The sequence below is a fragment of the Mustela erminea genome, chromosome 14, assembly GCF_009829155.1.
Source record: "Mustela erminea isolate mMusErm1 chromosome 14, mMusErm1.Pri, whole genome shotgun sequence".
Lineage (NCBI taxonomy): Eukaryota > Metazoa > Chordata > Mammalia > Carnivora > Mustelidae > Mustela > Mustela erminea.
In genome coordinates this window covers 1,447,186-1,464,698 of record NC_045627.1, presented here as the reverse complement: position 1 = coordinate 1,464,698, position 17,513 = coordinate 1,447,186, and the positions used below count along the sequence as shown (strand labels likewise).

The window sequence follows — 17,513 nt, the reverse complement described above, 5'->3', positions numbered from 1 at the left end:
CCAGGAATACCACATTGCCCCTTCCTGGCTCCCCAGACCTCTCATGTGTCTGCAGGTGTGGGCAGGTGGGGCAGGGGCTGTCCGGGCTCCCTGCCCAGCCAGCCGAGGTGAGCCGGGCTGCAAAGTATTGTACTCCTTCCAGCCTCGCCCACCCCAGCCCTGCTGGCTTCCTCTTCCACACAGATGTTTCTAGCTGCTCTTTTTACCAGGCATTAACATGGGCTGCTGTCCCAGAAACCAGATCCTTCCCACTGGGGTCAGCAAAGATGCCCTTCCTCCCCACTTACCCTTCCCACTCCCCTTCCCTGCTCACCCTCCCCGCTTACCCGCTCTCTGTCCACCTTGTCAGTGGGTGCGTCCAGCGCACTGTGAGCTGGGCTGGGAGCAGTACCAAAGTCCTACCTTGGTCAACACACTTCAGCTGGGTCTTAGGACTGGAGAATGGAGGCAGACCTAAACAAGTGTGTAAGTCCCTAATAAAACAGCCCTAGACCATGACATATGCAAGGAGGGAGGCCTACTTGGGATGGAGATTGACGGGACCAGAAGTGGTGTCTGCTTGTGGTTGGGTGAGCTTCACCACCTAAGGAAGCTGGAGCTCCAGGAGGGCTTGCGTCTGGCAGATGGGTCTGCGTGGACGTGGGCTCTGGGGTGGAAGGTGCTTGCCAGGGCCGGGCCTGCCCCTGGGCGGGCCTGCGCACCTGCTTGCCTGGCCTTGGAGAGCGGCCTGGGAGGCAGGGCCTCATGTGCTTTAAGTCACAGGAGAGTTTTAATGAAGCAGGGGAGTGTTGTGATCTGGTTTACGTTCCTTAAAAATTTTTTCTCGTTGCTAGGAATCATTTGGGAGAGGCTGTTTTTGTCTTCTAGGCCAGAGATGGTGGCCCCTGGGCCAGAGCACTGCCGTGGGCGTTTGATGACGCATTGTAGAGGTGGGGGTGGCCGGATGTGCCCATGGGCTGGATGTGGGGGTGGGGGTGTCGGGGGAGGAATCCACAGTGGATCAGGTTTCTGCCTGAAGTAACCAGAGGGAGCTGGCCGGGAGAGAAAGGGAGAGGACGAGGGATCTGGAGTTTCAGTTCGGACTCGTGGGGTTTAAGATACCAGCCTCACTCATGTCCTGGTGCAAATGGAAAAGATACGCCGGTGAGGGCCGCTGGCTGGTGGAGGCCCTGGCCCTAGGGCTCGGGTCACCTGCAGGACCCTGGGTCACTTATAGTCCGTTACCCCCGCCCAGCACACGTACAGGGAAGTGGAGCACGGTGCGGGGTTCAGAGGTACGGACCAGAAGAGGGAGCCGCTGTGGTCACCCCTCAGTGAGGTCCCTGCCCGAGCTCACTGGCTTCAGGAACAGGCTAGGCCCTCCCCACATACCGCATGCAGCAGGGATTCATCCTAAAGCATGAGCACGGCCTGTGGCGCTCACAGCCCTGCGTGCTCTGTGGGGGGCCTCCCAGCCCTGTGCCCCTTCGTATCCACAGCCATCTCTGCGGTCCTTCTGGGGAGCTTCTGAGACCTCACCTCCCCAGCATCTGGACTCAGGTCCCTCTTGTGGGCACCCCCATCCCCCTGTCTGACATCACTGCTGCCTGCTCCTGTCATTACACCGAGAACGCCCGGGGAGAAAACACCGTGTCTTACTCCTTTCTGTCCCCAGGATCAGTATGACCCTCAGGTGTTCACTGGGTAAGCGGTTCTGATGGCTGCCCTTGCCTTACAGTCCCCTCTGTGAACAAGACACTTGTTCTTGTAGTCACCCCTGGAAAGAGGGGTTGGCTTCTAGCTTGGGGTGGTGGGAGGAGTCTCTTGGGGGATCTGAGCATTAGTGAACCATTCTTCCTTCCTTCCTTTTTATTTTTTTTTTAAAGATTTATTTATTTATTTTAGAAAGAGAGAGAGTGGGGGGGTAGAGGGGAAGGGCAGAGGGAGAGAGAGAATCTCCAGCAGACTGCCCTCTGAGCACGGCGCCCGACACCAAGCTGGACCCCACTGCTTGGAGATCATGACTTCAGGGGAAACCAAGAGTTGGAAGCGCAACAGACAGCCCATCGCTGAGCCATTCTCGATGCTACCCTGGCTCTGTGGGCCTGCTGCAGCATCCTGGGATTGAGGGAGCACGTGATCCCTGGTAGGCCGAGGGAACCAGATGGGCAATGGTGATGGGGCCTCGAGGGCTGACATTATGGGGTGGGGAGGGGAGCGGAGAGGGAGAGAGGAGGGAGACGATGATACGAGCTTGTATGTGGCAGTGCAGCATCGGCACCATCGACCTGCAGAGCCCTGTACCCCAGCCCAGACCCCAAGGGCACACACACACACCTGCTCTTCCTCCTCTGGGCCCTCCCTTACCAGCCTGCCCCGATCCATGTGCCCACGTTGCCTTCGCATTTTTGCCAATGCAGTTCTCCCTTTCCCTTCAGAGTTCCTTCTGGCTGTGCGCTGTAACCCTCCATCCCCCGCAGGGAAAGCTGTGCCCGGCAGAGGTGGAGGGAGCTGGTGGGCTTCGCAGACCACACATCTGGCTGAAGTCGTGTGTGTTTGTGTGTGTGTGTGTGTGTGTGTGTGTGTACATGCTGTGCACAGATCAGCCACATGCCTCCTTGTCCACTCGTGAGAGCAGAAGGGACACTTTGAAATAATTACCCCGGCAGCAGGTGCTCTTGGACTGGCTCTGGGCCAGGTGGGATGAAGGTCACGTTCACTGGAAGGCACTTAGAAGTGAGTGACCTGGGGAAGTGTCCCTATACTTCAGAGCTTCTAGTTCGTCACCTGCAGAAGGGGATGGTGATCCACCAGGACGAGGACGTTGCAAGGCTCATCTGGGTAGAACCTGGAAAAGCTCCTATAAATGAATCAAACATAAGACCGGCTTAGCTTGGCTGGGGATGTTGCCCACCCCCAGGGCCATATTCTTCAATGGTCATATTAACAAAGGTAGTGATATGGATCGAATCTGAATGGCATTTCCTCCCTCCCTCCCCTCCCTCCTGTCCTCCCTCCTTTCTTCCTGGTGACTGGCCTGTGCCGACACTTCTCAAATAGGAAGCATCACAAGAGCAGAGGGGGACAGTAGAGGACTCGGAAATCCAAACCAAACAGATAAGAGGGTGCCGGCTACTTCCCAGTTGCTTCCTGAAGCAGTTGGCCAGGGCAGAGTTTGCTGTGAGAACTCACTTGGAAATTGCCTGGGAGGCACAATTACTTTAAAGCTAACTTTTGGAAGGGAAGGTTTCATTCTGCTTACTCAGCATGATGGAGCAATTAAAATGCTGGTTTTCCTCCTCTTTGAGAGCTACCCCTGAATAATTTATGGCTTCACCCACTGGAGGCTGTAAGTCTTCGCTGAAACACAATGATTTCCACTAAGAGTGGGTGTGGGGAAGCAGGCTGTTCCTGCTACCCGGGGCCCCACTGGCTGCTGGCCTCAGTGTCACTGCAGCTTGTGGCGAAGGGCAGTTAGACGGCCTGATGCCCTTCCCAAAAAATGGCTGGTGACTGGCTGTGAATATGGTGGCTGCTTGGCTGTCTGGGCCTCTGTTTCTTCTTCTATAAAATGAGGGCAGTTAGAGCATTTGAAAGCCCTCAGCCCAAGTCACAGGATTTCTGTGGCTGATGCCTCAGGAAAGGTTTCCAGGTTTCCACAGCAGCCTTGCAAAAAGCAGGCATTCCATTTTCCACATGGGGCACTTGGAGGCATTTATCTAAGACTGTGCACTTAGCTACAAGTAAATTCAGGGTTTTGGCTCCTGAATCTATCTAACCTAAAACCTGGACTGCCTTGTCATTGTCTTATTTTGCTGGGAAAAACTTGTTTTTCAGTAACTGCCTATACCACTAGTGGAGAAAGGGGGGATGGTAAAAATTCTGAAGAGCGTGCATAACTTTTATTAGAAATTGCAAAGCCCATCTCCTGCAGGGTTATCTGGCTGGCTTAGTCGGTAGAGTATGGATCCCTGGCTCCCAGGTCATGAGTTCGAGCCCCAAGTTGGACATAGAGATTATGTAAAAAAGATTTAAAAAAAAAGAAAAGAAAAAGCTTGTCTCTTAGAAATCCCTCCACATTGTTAGCCTGGCTTAAGTCACTATATGGAATTGAAAGCCATCTCTCTCTCTTTTTTTAAATTAACATATAATGTATTATTTACCCCAGGGGTACAGGCCTGTGAATCAATTAGTCTTACACATTTCACAGCACTCACCGTAGCACATGCCCTCCCCAGTGTCCATCCCCCAGCCACTCCTCCCCCCCCCCACCCTCTAGCAACCCTCAGTTTGTTTCCTGAGATTAAGAGTCTCTTATGGTTTGTCTTCCTCCCCAGTCTCCTTTTGTTTCATTTGTCCCTTCCTTCCCCCCAGGACAACCCCCCCCTTAAATTCCTCATATGAGAGAGATCATATGATCATTCTCTTTATCTGATTGACTTATTTCACTCAGCATAATACCTTCTAGTTCCATCCGCATCATTGCAAATGGCAAGATTTCGTTTCTTTTGATGGTTGCATAATATTCCATTGTGTATATATACCACATCTTCTTTATCCATTCATCTGTGGATGGACATCTAGGTTCTTTCCATAGTTTGGCTATTGTGGACTTTGCTGCTGTAAACATTCAGGTGCACGTGCCCCTTTGGATCACTACATCTGTATCTTTAGGGTAAATATCCGGTAGTGTGATTGCTGGGGCATAGGGTGGCTCTATTTCCAACTTTTTGAGGAACCTCCATCCTGTTGTCCAGAGTGAAAGCCTATCTCTTCAGGGTGCATGTGTGTATTTCCAACCGCTGTCCCCGCATTAGCCAAGAGCTGTGAGGTTTTTGTATTTTGGCGAAGTTATCCAAAGGAGCCCCTTCAGATTGAGCAATACGTTTTAAGTTGCCAGGCGTGCAGTTGTAGGGCAGAAGGAGAGCAGTCTCGTCTGCGTGGGCATTTCAGGCCCGGAGTGGTGCCGGCATCCGTATCGAAGTCACCTCCAGGGAGTGAAGTTACCTCCCCTGGGCGGAGCGCGGTGTCCTTCCCTTGGTGTCCTTCCCTTGGTGTCCTTCCGCCTGCTGGTTGCGTCCCTTTCTGGCCGGGCGAGAACGCGGGGCGGGGGTGTGGGGTGTGTGGTGCGGGGAGTGCGGGGTCCCTGGCGCGCAGGGGATGGTGCGCCCCCGCCCGGCCGCGTGCCCCGCCGGCCACCACGCGCCGCCCCCAACCCCGGCCGCCTCTGTTTCAGGTCCCACCCGAAAGATGCCGCCCGGCGCCAGCGCCATGGACTTCTTCCAGCTCTTCGTCCCGGACAACGTGCTCAAGAACATGGTGGTGCAGACAAACATGTACGCCAAGAAGTTCCAGGAGCGCTTCGGCAGCGACGGCTCCTGGGCCGAGGTGACGCTGCCGGAGATGAAGGCGTTCCTGGGCTACATGATCTCCACCAGCATTTCCCACTGCGAGTCGGTCCTGAGCATCTGGAGCGGCGGCTTCTACAGCAACCGGAGCCTCGCCCTGGTCATGAGCCAGGCCCGCTTCGAGAAGATTCTCAAGTACTTCCACGTGGTGGCCTTCCGCTCCAGCCAGACCACGCACGGCCTCTACAAGGTCCAGCCCTTCCTCGACTCCCTGCAGAACAGCTTCGACTCTGCCTTCAGGCCTTCCCAAACCCAGGTGAGCGCCCCCACCCCGGGCCTCCCCGGTGGCAGCCCGCTGTCACCCAGAGGGCGCCCCTGCCCTTCTCTGTCCCCTCGCCCCCACCCCCACCCCCAGACTCAGCACTCCCAGCCGTGGCGAGGTCAGAAAACAGGGGTTCTGCTCGGACTCGGTTCCCCGCCTCCTTGCCCGCACCCTGCCTCCCCGGAGTGGTGCTGTCTTTCCAGGTCACATGTTTGCCAGGCCGATGTGGATGTTCTTCCATGAAGAAGAACCTGTGATGGTAACTAGCCCGTGTTCTCTGAGCGCGTACCCGCTGTTGCTGGTGGTAGGGGTGAGGCCGGGTAGGCGGCACCGGGATGGAGGCCGGAATCTCAGCCACTAGTCAGGTGTCAGGTGCCCGGGAGTCACTCGGGTGTGGGGGTCCACGTGCCACGAGTGTGGCTTTTGGACCAGGGTCCAGTAGAGCCCCACACCTAGTGGTTATGGCCCCCTTCCCAGCTTCCCTCCCTGGTTCTAGAAGGTGCTGTTTGTTCTCAGCTCCTGAGCCGCTGCCTGCTGGTGCTGATGTGTGGCCAGTACCCCGGGCTGCAGGGAGATTCGAGGTTCAGAACCAACCTCAAAACTGCGGAACCGGTCTAGCAACTGAGGAGGTGGCTTGTTCCGGGGATGCCTCTAACCAAACGTTGAGGAAGCTTTTGGCCCATGGGAGTCTGATTCCCCTGACCGGTTCGATGCAGTAACAAAAACTGACATCATTTTTATTTGCACACTTAAAGGGCCCTTGGTCCACCCGCACTTTCTTGTGCTGTTCCTGTAAGAGCCTTCTTCCTAAAGCTCAAATTCTTTTTGACTCTGTATCTTGCCTTTTTTTCCTGCGCAGCTGAAAATCACAGGGTTTTTGTGGGGGAAGATATCGTCCTATTTCAGGTCTGTGGGAGCCTGTAACCAGTTTATGAAAGCATTCCCCCTGCTGTTCTGCAAATGCGCTGGGCTCATTATGATTTCCAGGTGTTTGCCATGCTCTTTCTGACTCCCGGAAGCTTCTCCCTCTTCTCCACCTCAGCAGATGTGCCCAGTCTCCGGGGTCCAGTGCGAGGCCTACACTCCCATGCTGGCTCTGCTTTCCTGAATTCCCTCACTCTTTATAGGGCAGCTGAGTCCCATTCTTCCTTGTCCCCCTTGTGGCTCTTTCCTTCCAAACAGGAGATGGGCTCTTTTTGGGACACAAGCCCTGCCTTACACAGGCCCCGCAGGACTAAGCACAGGGCTCGGCACTTTTTTTGTTTGTTTCACTGAATATTTGCATGGTTGGAAATGAACCAGACCAGAGCCCTACTAGCTGGATGCAAATGGAAAAGAGCAGTATTCTGACCATCCTTGGGGCCAAACATTTGTACAGCTACTGGCAGAGGCTGTGGGCTCACTCTGGCTGAGTATCTCTTAAGAACCCCAACAGCCAGCTGCTGGGATGACTGATACTTAACAATGTAAAGACGAGAGTGCTGAGGATCCTTATAGCTCCTCGATTAGGCCAGGCTTATCCAGAGTTATGCTCCTGTCTGGAGTGTGCTGCTGTGAGCTGGCCCCGTGTTGTCTGCCTTTGGAAACTGCGGTGTCAGATACCCAAGACCCGTCCCCAGGACGATCCCCATGCATGTGTGTGTCTGGAGCCTGGGGTAGCTTGTGGGCACACAGCAATGCCTGCTGGCAAAATCCAAGATTGCGAGCCCGTCCCTTCCGAGCCCAGGCATGGGTCCCCTGAGGGGGTGCAGCCCATCCCCTAGCCAGCGGTGTCTGCAGCGCCCCTGGGCAGCTCTGCCCTCCTCCCTTGCATGGCTTAGATGTGCAACAAAGACCGCCAAGACCCTTTCGCTTCATTCTTACCCCTCCCCCCTCTGACCCTGTCTTCTTCTTTTTTTATTATTATTATTTTTAAATTTCTTTTCAGCATAACAGTATTCATTGTTTTTGCACCACACCCAGTGCTCCATGCAATCCGTGCCCTCTATAATACCCACCACCTGGTTCCCCCAACCTCCTACCTCCCGCCCCTTCAAAACCCTCAGGTTGTTTTTCAGAGTCCATAGCCTCTCATGGTTCACCTCCCCTTCCAGTTTCCCTCAACTCCCTTCTCCTCTCCATCTCCCCATGTCCTCCATGCTATTTGTTATGCTCCACAAAGAAGTGAAACCCTATGACAATTGACTCTCTCTGCTTGACTTATTTCACTCAGCATAAACTCCTCCAGTCCCGTCCATGTTGATACAAAAGTTCGGTATTCGTTTTTTCTGATGGAGGCATCCTACTCCATAGTGTATATGGACCACATCTTCCTTATCCATTCGTCCATTGTAGGGCATCTTGGTTCTTTCCACAGTTTGGCAACCGTGGCCATTGCTGCTATAAACATTGGGGTACAGATGGCCCTTCTTTTCACTACATCTGTATCTTTGGGGTAAATACCCAGGAGTGCAATTGCAGGGTCATAGGGAAGCTCTATTTTTAATTTCTTGAGGAATCTCCACACTGTTCTCCAAAGTGGCTGCACCAACTTGCACTCCCACCAACAGTGTAAGAGGGTTCCCCTTTCTGCACATCCTCTCCACACACATTGTTTCCTGTCTTGCTGATTTTGGCCATTCTAACTGGTGTAAGGTGGTTGTCTCAATGTGGTTTTAATTTGAATCTCCCTGATTGCTAGTGATGATGAACATTTTTTCATGTGTCTGAGAGCCATTTGTATGTCTTGATTGGAGAAGTGTCTGTCCATATCTTCTGCCCATTTTTTGATATGATTATCTATTTTGTGTGTGTTGAGTTTGAGGAGTTCTTTATAGATCCTGGATATCAACCTTTTGTCTGTACTGTCATTTGTAAGTATCTTCTCGCATTCCGTGGGTTGCCTCTTTGTTTTCTTGACTGTTCCCTTTGCTGTGCAGAAGCTTTTGATCTTGATGAAGTCCCAAAAGTTCATTTTTGCTATTGTTTCCTTTGCCTTTGGAGACATATCTTGAAAGAAGTTGCTGTGGCTGATATCGAAGAGATTACTGCCTATGTTCTCCTCTAGGATTCTGATGGATTCCTGTCTCACGTTGAGGTCTCTTTTATCCATTTTGAGTTTATCTTTGTGTATGGTGTAAGAGAATGGTTGAGTTTCATTCTTCCACATATAGCTGTCCTGTTTTCCCAGCACCATTTATTGAAGAGACTGTCTTTTTTCCGCTGTATATTTTTTCCTGTTTTGTCGAGGATTATTTGACCATAGAGTTGAGGGTCCATATCTGGGCTCTCTACTCTGTTCCACTGGTCTGTGTGTCTGTTTTTATGCCAGTACCATGCTGTCTTGGTGATCACAGCTTTGTAGTAAAGCTTGAAATCAGGTCATGTGATGCCGCCAGTTTTATTTTTGTTTTTCAACATTTCCTTAGTGATTCTGGGTCTTTTCTGATTCCATACAAATTTTAGGATTATTTGCTCCAGCTCTTTGAAAAGTACCGGTGGAATTTTGGTCGGAATAGCATTAAAAGTATAGATTGCTCTAGGCAGTATAGACATTTTAACAATGTTTATTCTTCCAATCCAAGAGCATGGAATGGTTTCCATCTTTTTGTGTCTTCTTCAGTTTCTTTCATGAGTGTTCTGTAGTTCCTCGAATACAGATCCTTTACCTCTTTGGTTAGGTTTATTCCAAGGTATCTTATGGTTCTTGGTGCTATAGTAGATGGAATCGATTTTCTAATTTCCCTTTATTTTCATTGTTAGTGTATAAGAAAGCCACTGATTTCTGTACATTGACTTTGTATCCTGCCACATTACTGAATTGCTGTATGAGCTCTAGTAGTTTGGGGGAGGATTCTTTCGTGTTTTCCATATAAAGAATCATGTATTTTGTGAAGAGAGAGAGTTTGACTTCTTCATTGCCAATTTGGATATCTTTTATTTCTCTTTGTTGTCTTGTTGCTGTTGCTAGGATTTCTAGTACTATGTTGAACAGGAGTGGTGAGAGTGGGCATCCTTGTCGTGTTCCTGATCTCAATGGGAAGGCTGCAAGCTTTTTTCCCATTGCGGATGATATTTGCTGTGGGTCTTCCGTAGATAGATTTTATGAAGTTCAGGAATGTTCCCTCTATCCCTATACTTTGAAGTGTTTTAATCAGGAACGGATGCTGGATTTTGTCAAATGCTTTTTCTGTATCAATTGAGAGGACCATGTGGTTCTTCTCTCTTATTAATTTGTTCCATCACACTGATTGATTTGTGAATGTTGAACTTTGTAACCCAGGGATGAATCCCATCTGGTCATGGTGGATAATCTTTTTACTGTGCTGTTGGATCCTGTTTGCTAGGATCTTGTTGAGAATCTTAGCATTCATATTCATCAGTGATATTGGTCTGAAATTCTCCTTTTTGGTAGGTTCTTTGCCTGGTTTGGGGATCAGGGTAATGCTGGCTTCATAAAAAGAGTCTGGAAGCTTTCCTTCTGCTTCGATTTTTTGAAACAGCTTCAGGAGAATAGGTATTATTTCTTCTTTGAAAGTTTGGTAGAATTCCCCAGGGAATCTGTCAGGTCCTGGGCTCTTGTTTTTTGGGAGGTTTTTGATCACTGCTTCAATCTCATTACTAGATACCGGTCTATTTAGGTTGTCAGTTTCTTCCTGGTTAAATTTTGGGAGTTTATAGTTTTCCAGGAATGCCTCCATTTCATCTAGGTTGCTTAACTTATTGGCATATAACCGTTGATAATAACTTCTGATGATTGTTTCTACTTCCTTGGTGTTAGTTGTGATGTCTCCCTTTTCATTCATAATTTTATTAATTTGGGCGTTCTCTCTTTTCTTTTGGATTAGTGTGGCCAGTGGTTTATCAATCTTATTGATTCTTTCAAAAAACCAGCTTCTAGTTTTATTGAAATGTTCTACTGTATCTCTGGTTTCTCCCTCATTGATCTCAGCTCTAATCTTGATTATTTCCCTTTTTATGTGTGGAGTTGGTTTGATTTGTTGTTGATTCTCCAGTTCTTTAAGGTGTAGAGACAGCTGGTGTATTCTGAGTTTTTCTGTTTTTTTTGAGGGAGGCTTGGATGGCTATGTATTTCCTCCTTAGGACCGCCTTTGCTGTATCCCATAGGTTTTGGACAGAAGTGTTTTCATTCTCACTGGTTTCCATGAATTGTTTCAATTCTTTGATCTCCTGGTTGATCCAAGCCTTCTTAAGCAAGGTGCCGACCCTGTCTTCTTGTATCTGGCTGACGAGGCTAAGAGAAGGTCCTGAGATAAGTCTCAGTTTGGGGAGGGGCTCCCTGGTCATGTTGGGGATTTTTTTTTCCACTTTCCTTTCTTTTTTAAAAATAGACTTTGTATTTGATTTTTATTTTTACTTTTGCATCTGTGAAGTTGTTTTCTTTTTGCTACCATTTTGTAGCCAGTGCCCTCTGTGGGTCAGGATCCCTGCAAGAAGCAGTCCTGTGTTCTAGATGAAGAGCTGAGGAGGATTAGATGTGGGAACTGTGGAGAGTCGCGTGGCCAGGGCCGGGGGACATGACTGGGGTGGTAGTGACAGTGGGAACCCGAGGTCAACTGTGGGCCTGGGAGAGAGGGGGCATGCGTAGGAACATAGGGATGACAGCACAGTCAGACAGGGGACCTCAGCCATGCCTTGCTCCCACCTCCAAGTTGGCCAAACAAGTCGATTACTGGGCCAGGGACCTGGATGGTGTGGCCTCGAAGAGGTTGGACTCCGGGCCACAGTGCGGGGTGGGAAGGATGGAACACACGTCCTGAGGGTAAGCAGAAGACCCAGGACTCTCCATCCCACAGACAGGAGCACAAGGCAGTGGGAAACTCAAAGATCCCTTAGACCAGTTTTTCTGTTGGTGGATCATCAGATGGAATTCTCTCCTTCTCCATCTCCTTCCTGGCTGTGGGCCCCGCTGAGCCAGCCTTGGATCCGCAAGTAGGAGCAGGGTCAAACCAGAGGACACACGCTCATGAATGGCAGTGTCTGACTGACTTTGAACATGATTAGGCCTTCCTGTTAGCCGGGGGTTTCTACAAGTCCTCGGATGCCTTCCTTTGCAGATAAGCAGCTTGGCCCTGTGGTACCTGAAAGCACTAGCCTTCCTGTGTGGAACAGACCGTAGCCTCCTGTGAGTTCACCCAGGGGCAGGGGCGCTTTCCCGTGGCCTCCAGCATCAGCCCCCCCAGCATCAGCCACATTGTGCTTGGTTCTGGCACTTACTCTCTTCTCGAAGATGCTTCTGTGTCGTAGAAAAGGTCCCTGTTCTGATCTTGATGGGAGAAGCTGGAAGTTCCAAAGGTTTGCCGGTGTGGCACCTTTTCTCCTCTGCAGAAAGCCCCTGTTTAGACTCTGGAACATTCGTTCAGGTAGAAGGGAATCGAAGGGTGTGTTTGGTTGAGGGTGGCCTTGCGCCACGCCAGAGCCTCAGGGCCCCTGGGAAGGGTCTTCCCTCCGCCTGCTGAGAGCCGTGGGCACGGTTCTCTGTCACGTGTGGGTGGATCTGCTCCAGGCTCCCGGGCATCCGTCCACATCCCGCTGCCTCACACACAATCCATCCCCGAGACACACGGCACGCTTGCCTCGCACACCCCACATGCCCGATTTGCGCTTAGCACTTCCACAGGCCCGTCAGAAGCCCGATGGTTCTCGGAGTCTAATGGTACCCCAACGCGCCACGTGTCCTGTGTGTGTGTGCGTGCGTGTGTGCCCACACACACGTTTATGCACAAATGCGGGGGAGACGTGGCATTTCCTCAAAACTGGGGACAGAGTCATTAGAAGACTTTTCGGGAGGGGATTATGCAAGTAGGTAAACAGCTGCTTTGTCTTTCCTGTACCGTAAATCGCTCCACATGCAAAATGAGCTTGTCAGACAGAGTGGGGGGGACTCAGGGTGGACAGCAGGGGTACAGAGCTGCTGCCTGGCAGGCACCCTGGAGGAGAGGGAAGAGGCGTTCTGGGAGGCCCGGCTTTTGTGCAGTGCTTCGGTGGGGCGTGTGATGGGACATCGTGAGCGGCTACTTCTGCATAAGTGCACACGGACTCGAGCTCCATTGGTTTCCTGAAGATGAGGGAGCGACACCAGTTCTATGCACTGTGGCTTCGAGGAGGGGGGCGAGTAGGACCTGCTTCTTGAGCTGCGGTCGTTGAGCTGGAGCAGCCGGGCGGCCGCCGGGCTTCTCTCTGCCCTTTCCCCGCCATCCCCTGCCCGCTCCCTCTCCCGACAGCCTGTGGGACTTGTCCCTTTTGCCACAGTGTTTCCAAATGGGGCTTTGAATGTTTTATGGTCTCACGGAGTCGGCAAGGCATGGTGGGAGGCACTGTGGCCCAGAAGCTTCACCAGCCCTCCCCTTTGTGAGCACACGATGGGGCGGCCAAGTTTATTGTCTGCGTGCTTTCAACAACAGAACAGCCTGGGGGCCAGACTGAACCCCACAGGTCTGTTGTTGTTTTTTGAGTGGAATTCAGGGGAGCATTAATGGAGGCGTGGGAGGTACTGTCCACGTCACAGCCGGTGAGTGTCGTCCTCCAGTCGGTCCTTGTCGGAGCGCGTTCTGACATTACCCAGGAGCTTGCTGGACATGCAGAAGCTCGGACCCTGCCCCAGAGTGACTAGATCAGAACCTGCCCTTTAGGGAGATCACAGGTGACTGGTTTGTTCCTTAAAATTCCAGGAGCCCCGGCGGAGAGCTGGGGCTGGTACACGTTGTCTGTCAGTGGCCAGCTGGTCTCTGCTGCATCTTGTGTGATTTGCTTTCCTAGTCCAGGAGAGCCATTGACAACATGGCAGATCCCAATAAAACTTTATTTGCAAGAGGCAGTGAACCAGACTGTACCACAGTTTGCCGGCCCCGATCTAGGGCATCGGCTCGAGGTCTGGGAATCCTGTCATTTCTCCTACGCTTCATTTCAGTGAAATTCAGACACACTTGCCAATCACAGTTAGGCTTGAAATAGGATCAGGGTGGGGAGAAGTGTAGTGGATTCCTAAATGCACCCAAAAGTCTCCCCAGAAACACTTCAGCTTGAAGAAGCCAAGCTTGGACCACCCCACAGAGCCATTTCTTTTTACTTTATGGTCTTGTCATTGACAACGTCTTACAACCATGTTATAAAGAAATTGGAAAAGGCAGAGTAGGTTTAAAAATTGCCTTGGGAATCCCGCATCCAGAAGAACATGACAGTGTGGAGAAGAGCCAGAGGCTGGGTCGTGGCGACGAGACCACAAGACACCGGCTTCATTTCAGGACAGGCTCGAAGGAGAGATCGTTGAGCCCTGGGGGAGCAAGGGGGTTGTGAGCCAGCATGCGAGCAGTCTGGAATGCCTGAAGAAATAGTGTATATTTTCCTTTGTTCCTCACAGGGGCAGAAGTCAGATCAGCAGGTTTAGATTAAATGCAGGTAAATCTGAATCTGTGAGGGGAAGGACTTTTTAGCAGTGCGAGGTGTCCGTCGGGAGGGTCTTTCCTGAAAACAGTTGTACAGGCCCAGCTCGGAGTCAGGTCCCCTGGCGATCCCGCTACCAAGAAAGAGCTTGCACGGGGGACCGTGGGCTGCTAATGATAATTATTATTATAATTGTCACATTAAATATGTGAATATATAAGTGTACACGTTAAATATGTATCATTTTATAAATATGTAAAATAAAAATAAAATTACTTTTTAAATTTCCATTCACTAAATACCTGCTGTATGTCGGGGCCCATGCAAGGTCCCACGCATGTGGTTTCTTACTCCATGCTCCCCAAAACACTGGCGTAGATGTTACCCTCTTACAGATGAAGAGACTTGGGATCGGAGAGGTACGGTGACGCAAGTCACACAGCCGGTCAAAGGCAGGGACGTGATTTGAGCACCGATCGGATGACCCCGCCCCGAGCTCACGTTGCCTTCCGTGAGCATCTCGGCTCTTTTGTTCCTGGCAGGTGCTACATGAACCCCTGATTGATGAAGACCCTGTGTTCATTGCCACGTGCACAGAGCGGGAACTCCGAAAGAGGAAAAAGCGGAAATTCAGCCTCTGGGTCCGGCAGTGCTCTTCCACTGGCTTCATTATCCAGGTGAGCCCGGGAACGGCCCCGGGAGGCCCAGGGATGAGCTCGCTCGCTCACCATTTCCAGGGCTTCCCCAGGACCTGCCACAGAGACTGGGGCCAGGCTGGGGCTTCTCACAGGGGCACTGGGATCGCCGACAGTGCCCTGCATGTTCTTCCCTGTTCTGTCCAGCCCTTCTGGCTCAGTAACAACAATAAACCCTCATCACGGCTCGGGCCCTGATCTCAAGGCCAGAGGCTTCACCCAAAGAGCTGGTCACAGGAGGTGACTTCAATGTCTCTTGAGGACATGATGTGTGTCCATCCCAGAAGACCCCTTCCATCCTTGACCTGCTGGGTCTCTGTCCCTCCCGCATCCGTCCTGAGGAATCCTTCACAGGCCCCCAGCAGCCAGCTGGTTAGATGGGGCTCAGTGAGGACCTGTCCTCTGAGCTGGCAGGGTCGCCCACGCCCGGGCTCCGCTCTGCTTCAGGCAGGCACGGATGTGGCTTTCAGGAGAGGAGAAAGTGTCCTGTCCGGTGTCTGGCTGCCGGGATCAGCCGGGGTGCGGTGTGCACAAAGGAGAAGGTAGGAGATGGCCCAGGCCGGAATGTGGCACCTGAGTGACAGCTCCTGGCCCCATGCTGCTTTCTCCTGCCACGCGGGGATACCCTCTCCCGTTTGTCAGTCCTGCCAGCCTGGCAGTCACAGCCGACCGCACCTCACCGCCCTTGCCGGGCTGCTGGCCCAGACCTAAGGCCCAGGGATTTCACGCTCCTTCCCCCCTGAGCCAGAGGAGGAGTCATAGGAAGATTCAGGGGACAGCTCCTCGCCACAGGAAGGGAAGCACACATGCTCCTGCAAACGTAGGTGCTAAGAAGGACCTTCCCTGCTCTCCCTGCGGGCGTGGGGGATCTTGAGCTTGGGTGGGGGCCGGGATCCCCAGTGGGACCCCAGACTTGCACCAGCTTGAGCACAGGCTTCTGGTGGTTGACACAGTGGACCTGTCCCTGAGTGGGATTTACGCTGTATATGCAGCCTGGGCTCCTCTGTCCAGTGATTCCTGTCACCTCCATGGTGTCCTTTGCAGTGACACACACTGGAGACGGGAGTGGGGTTCGCTTTATATAATCCCTAAGGAACATTGGTCCTCCTTGGAGTAAGTACTTCCTGCGCACCTGTCCACTGCAGTGCTGAGCTGAACACCGGGACTTGGAGACACAGCCCTGCTTCCTTGGACACTTGCCCCTGTGGACTCTGTGTGCTTCTGCACCACTTTTCCTGGAAGCACTCAGTGGCTACAGGTCAGGTCTGTTACCTGGACAGGCCACAGAACTCTCCCTCGGGACATGTTCTTCCCAATTTCTGTCAAATCTTTAAAATCCCATCGATAAAAAGGTTGGATCGGTACCTTGAAGTTTCCTTGTGTTTCTAGAACTTTCTGATCTTAGGAGTCTTTGCTGCCATGCAAGGGGCTGTATTAGAAGCCAGAACTGAGCAGCAGTCGGGCTTTACACTGTGGCTGGGGCAACACGAGCCGTTACCCTCCAGCCACAGGCTGTCCCATGACGGGGTGGGCCAAGGGCTGTCTTGGTATCCCCAGGGCCTCTTTTCCCTTGGTCCCAGGGAAGGGGCCCAAGATGGGCAGCAAGGCAGGGAAGGACACCTTCCCTATGAGGAGCCGGGGCACACAGAGGAGTGCCATGTGGCCTGGGGAGGGTTCTCTTTCGTTCCCCTTCCCTTGGTTCTCCACATTTTGAGTCTGGTCTGAAGAGTTTGGAAAGTCAGCAGCCTGGGCAGCTGGGTGGGGCGAGCAGTACTTTCCCCAGGAGAGCTTGCACACCTCCATCCCCCCGCATCGCCCGTCAGCCTGTGCGGTGTGAGTGCTGGAGGGTCGATGGAAATCCTCACCCAGGTGCCCATGTGGCGTGCCCACCGAGGCTCACACTGGACTGCTCAGAGCTGGCACTTCCTGCTGCTGCTGTCCTATGACCCCAGGCCGCCTCTGCCCTCCCCGTCCTGGGGGCCGGCAGTGGTCCCGCTCCTGCCGCTTCCCAGAGTGGCTCTAGATCTGAGCATCCTCCCCACGGAGGGAAGGGCTGGGGTTGCTCACTGGCGAGGTCCCCGCTGCTGCAGGATCCTGTGGTCCCCCTCTTTGCAGATGTGTGGGGCTGGGTGCACAAGAACACTGTCTTCATTTTAGTTTGTCACATACGTTCTCCTGCTCCGTGGCTTTGCAGCTGAGAAGCCTGGTTGCTGAGCCTTCGGGAGGCCACGGCCAACCTCTGGCACGAAAGGCCCTTTGCCATTCTGCTGCCCGTCTGCCCTGCCATGCCTGTCTGAGGTTGGCTGCATGTTTTGCTGCGGCCAGTGGGATGCGAGCTGGAGTAGACACATGAGGAAATCCGAGCCGACCCTTGCGGGAGTCTCCTTGGGCTTCTCTATTCTGCCCACGAGGGTGTCCAGGCCACATCCCTCAGGTCTGAAAACCCATGAGCTGTGGGGCTTTTCCACATGCCACTGAGCTTCTGTGGCGGTTGATTCTATGTTGACATAAAAGACCCAGGGCCCACCAGTTCGGGCCCGCAGAGCCGGCCGGGCAGCTCCCTTCCAGCTACTGAGGTCGTACTGAGCTGATGTCTTAGAGGAACTGTGGGCGTGTAGGTGCGTTTTTAGCAAAAACCAAGGCTTTGCTTCAACTTGGCTGTTTCATCCCCCCAAGGTTCAGCTTTCATTGGCTGGACTGCATCCTTCTGAACCACCATCAGGCTGAGGATGAGCTCTGTTTGGAACGTTCTGGGTGAAGGGATGGGGAGGGGGAGAAAGTTGCACG

At 52.4% G+C, this 17,513-nt stretch overlaps 1 protein-coding gene across 1 annotated transcript in view; it reads left to right on the top strand.

Annotated features, from left to right (window-relative positions):
• The window catches only part of PGBD5 (piggyBac transposable element derived 5), a 98,750-nt gene that overhangs the window by 57,829 nt on the left and 23,408 nt on the right, over window positions 1-17,513 (top strand). The window contains 2 exon segments of the mRNA XM_032312473.1: window positions 5,216-5,643; window positions 14,574-14,708. Coding sequence (XP_032168364.1) covers window positions 5,216-5,643; window positions 14,574-14,708 — 563 coding nt within the window.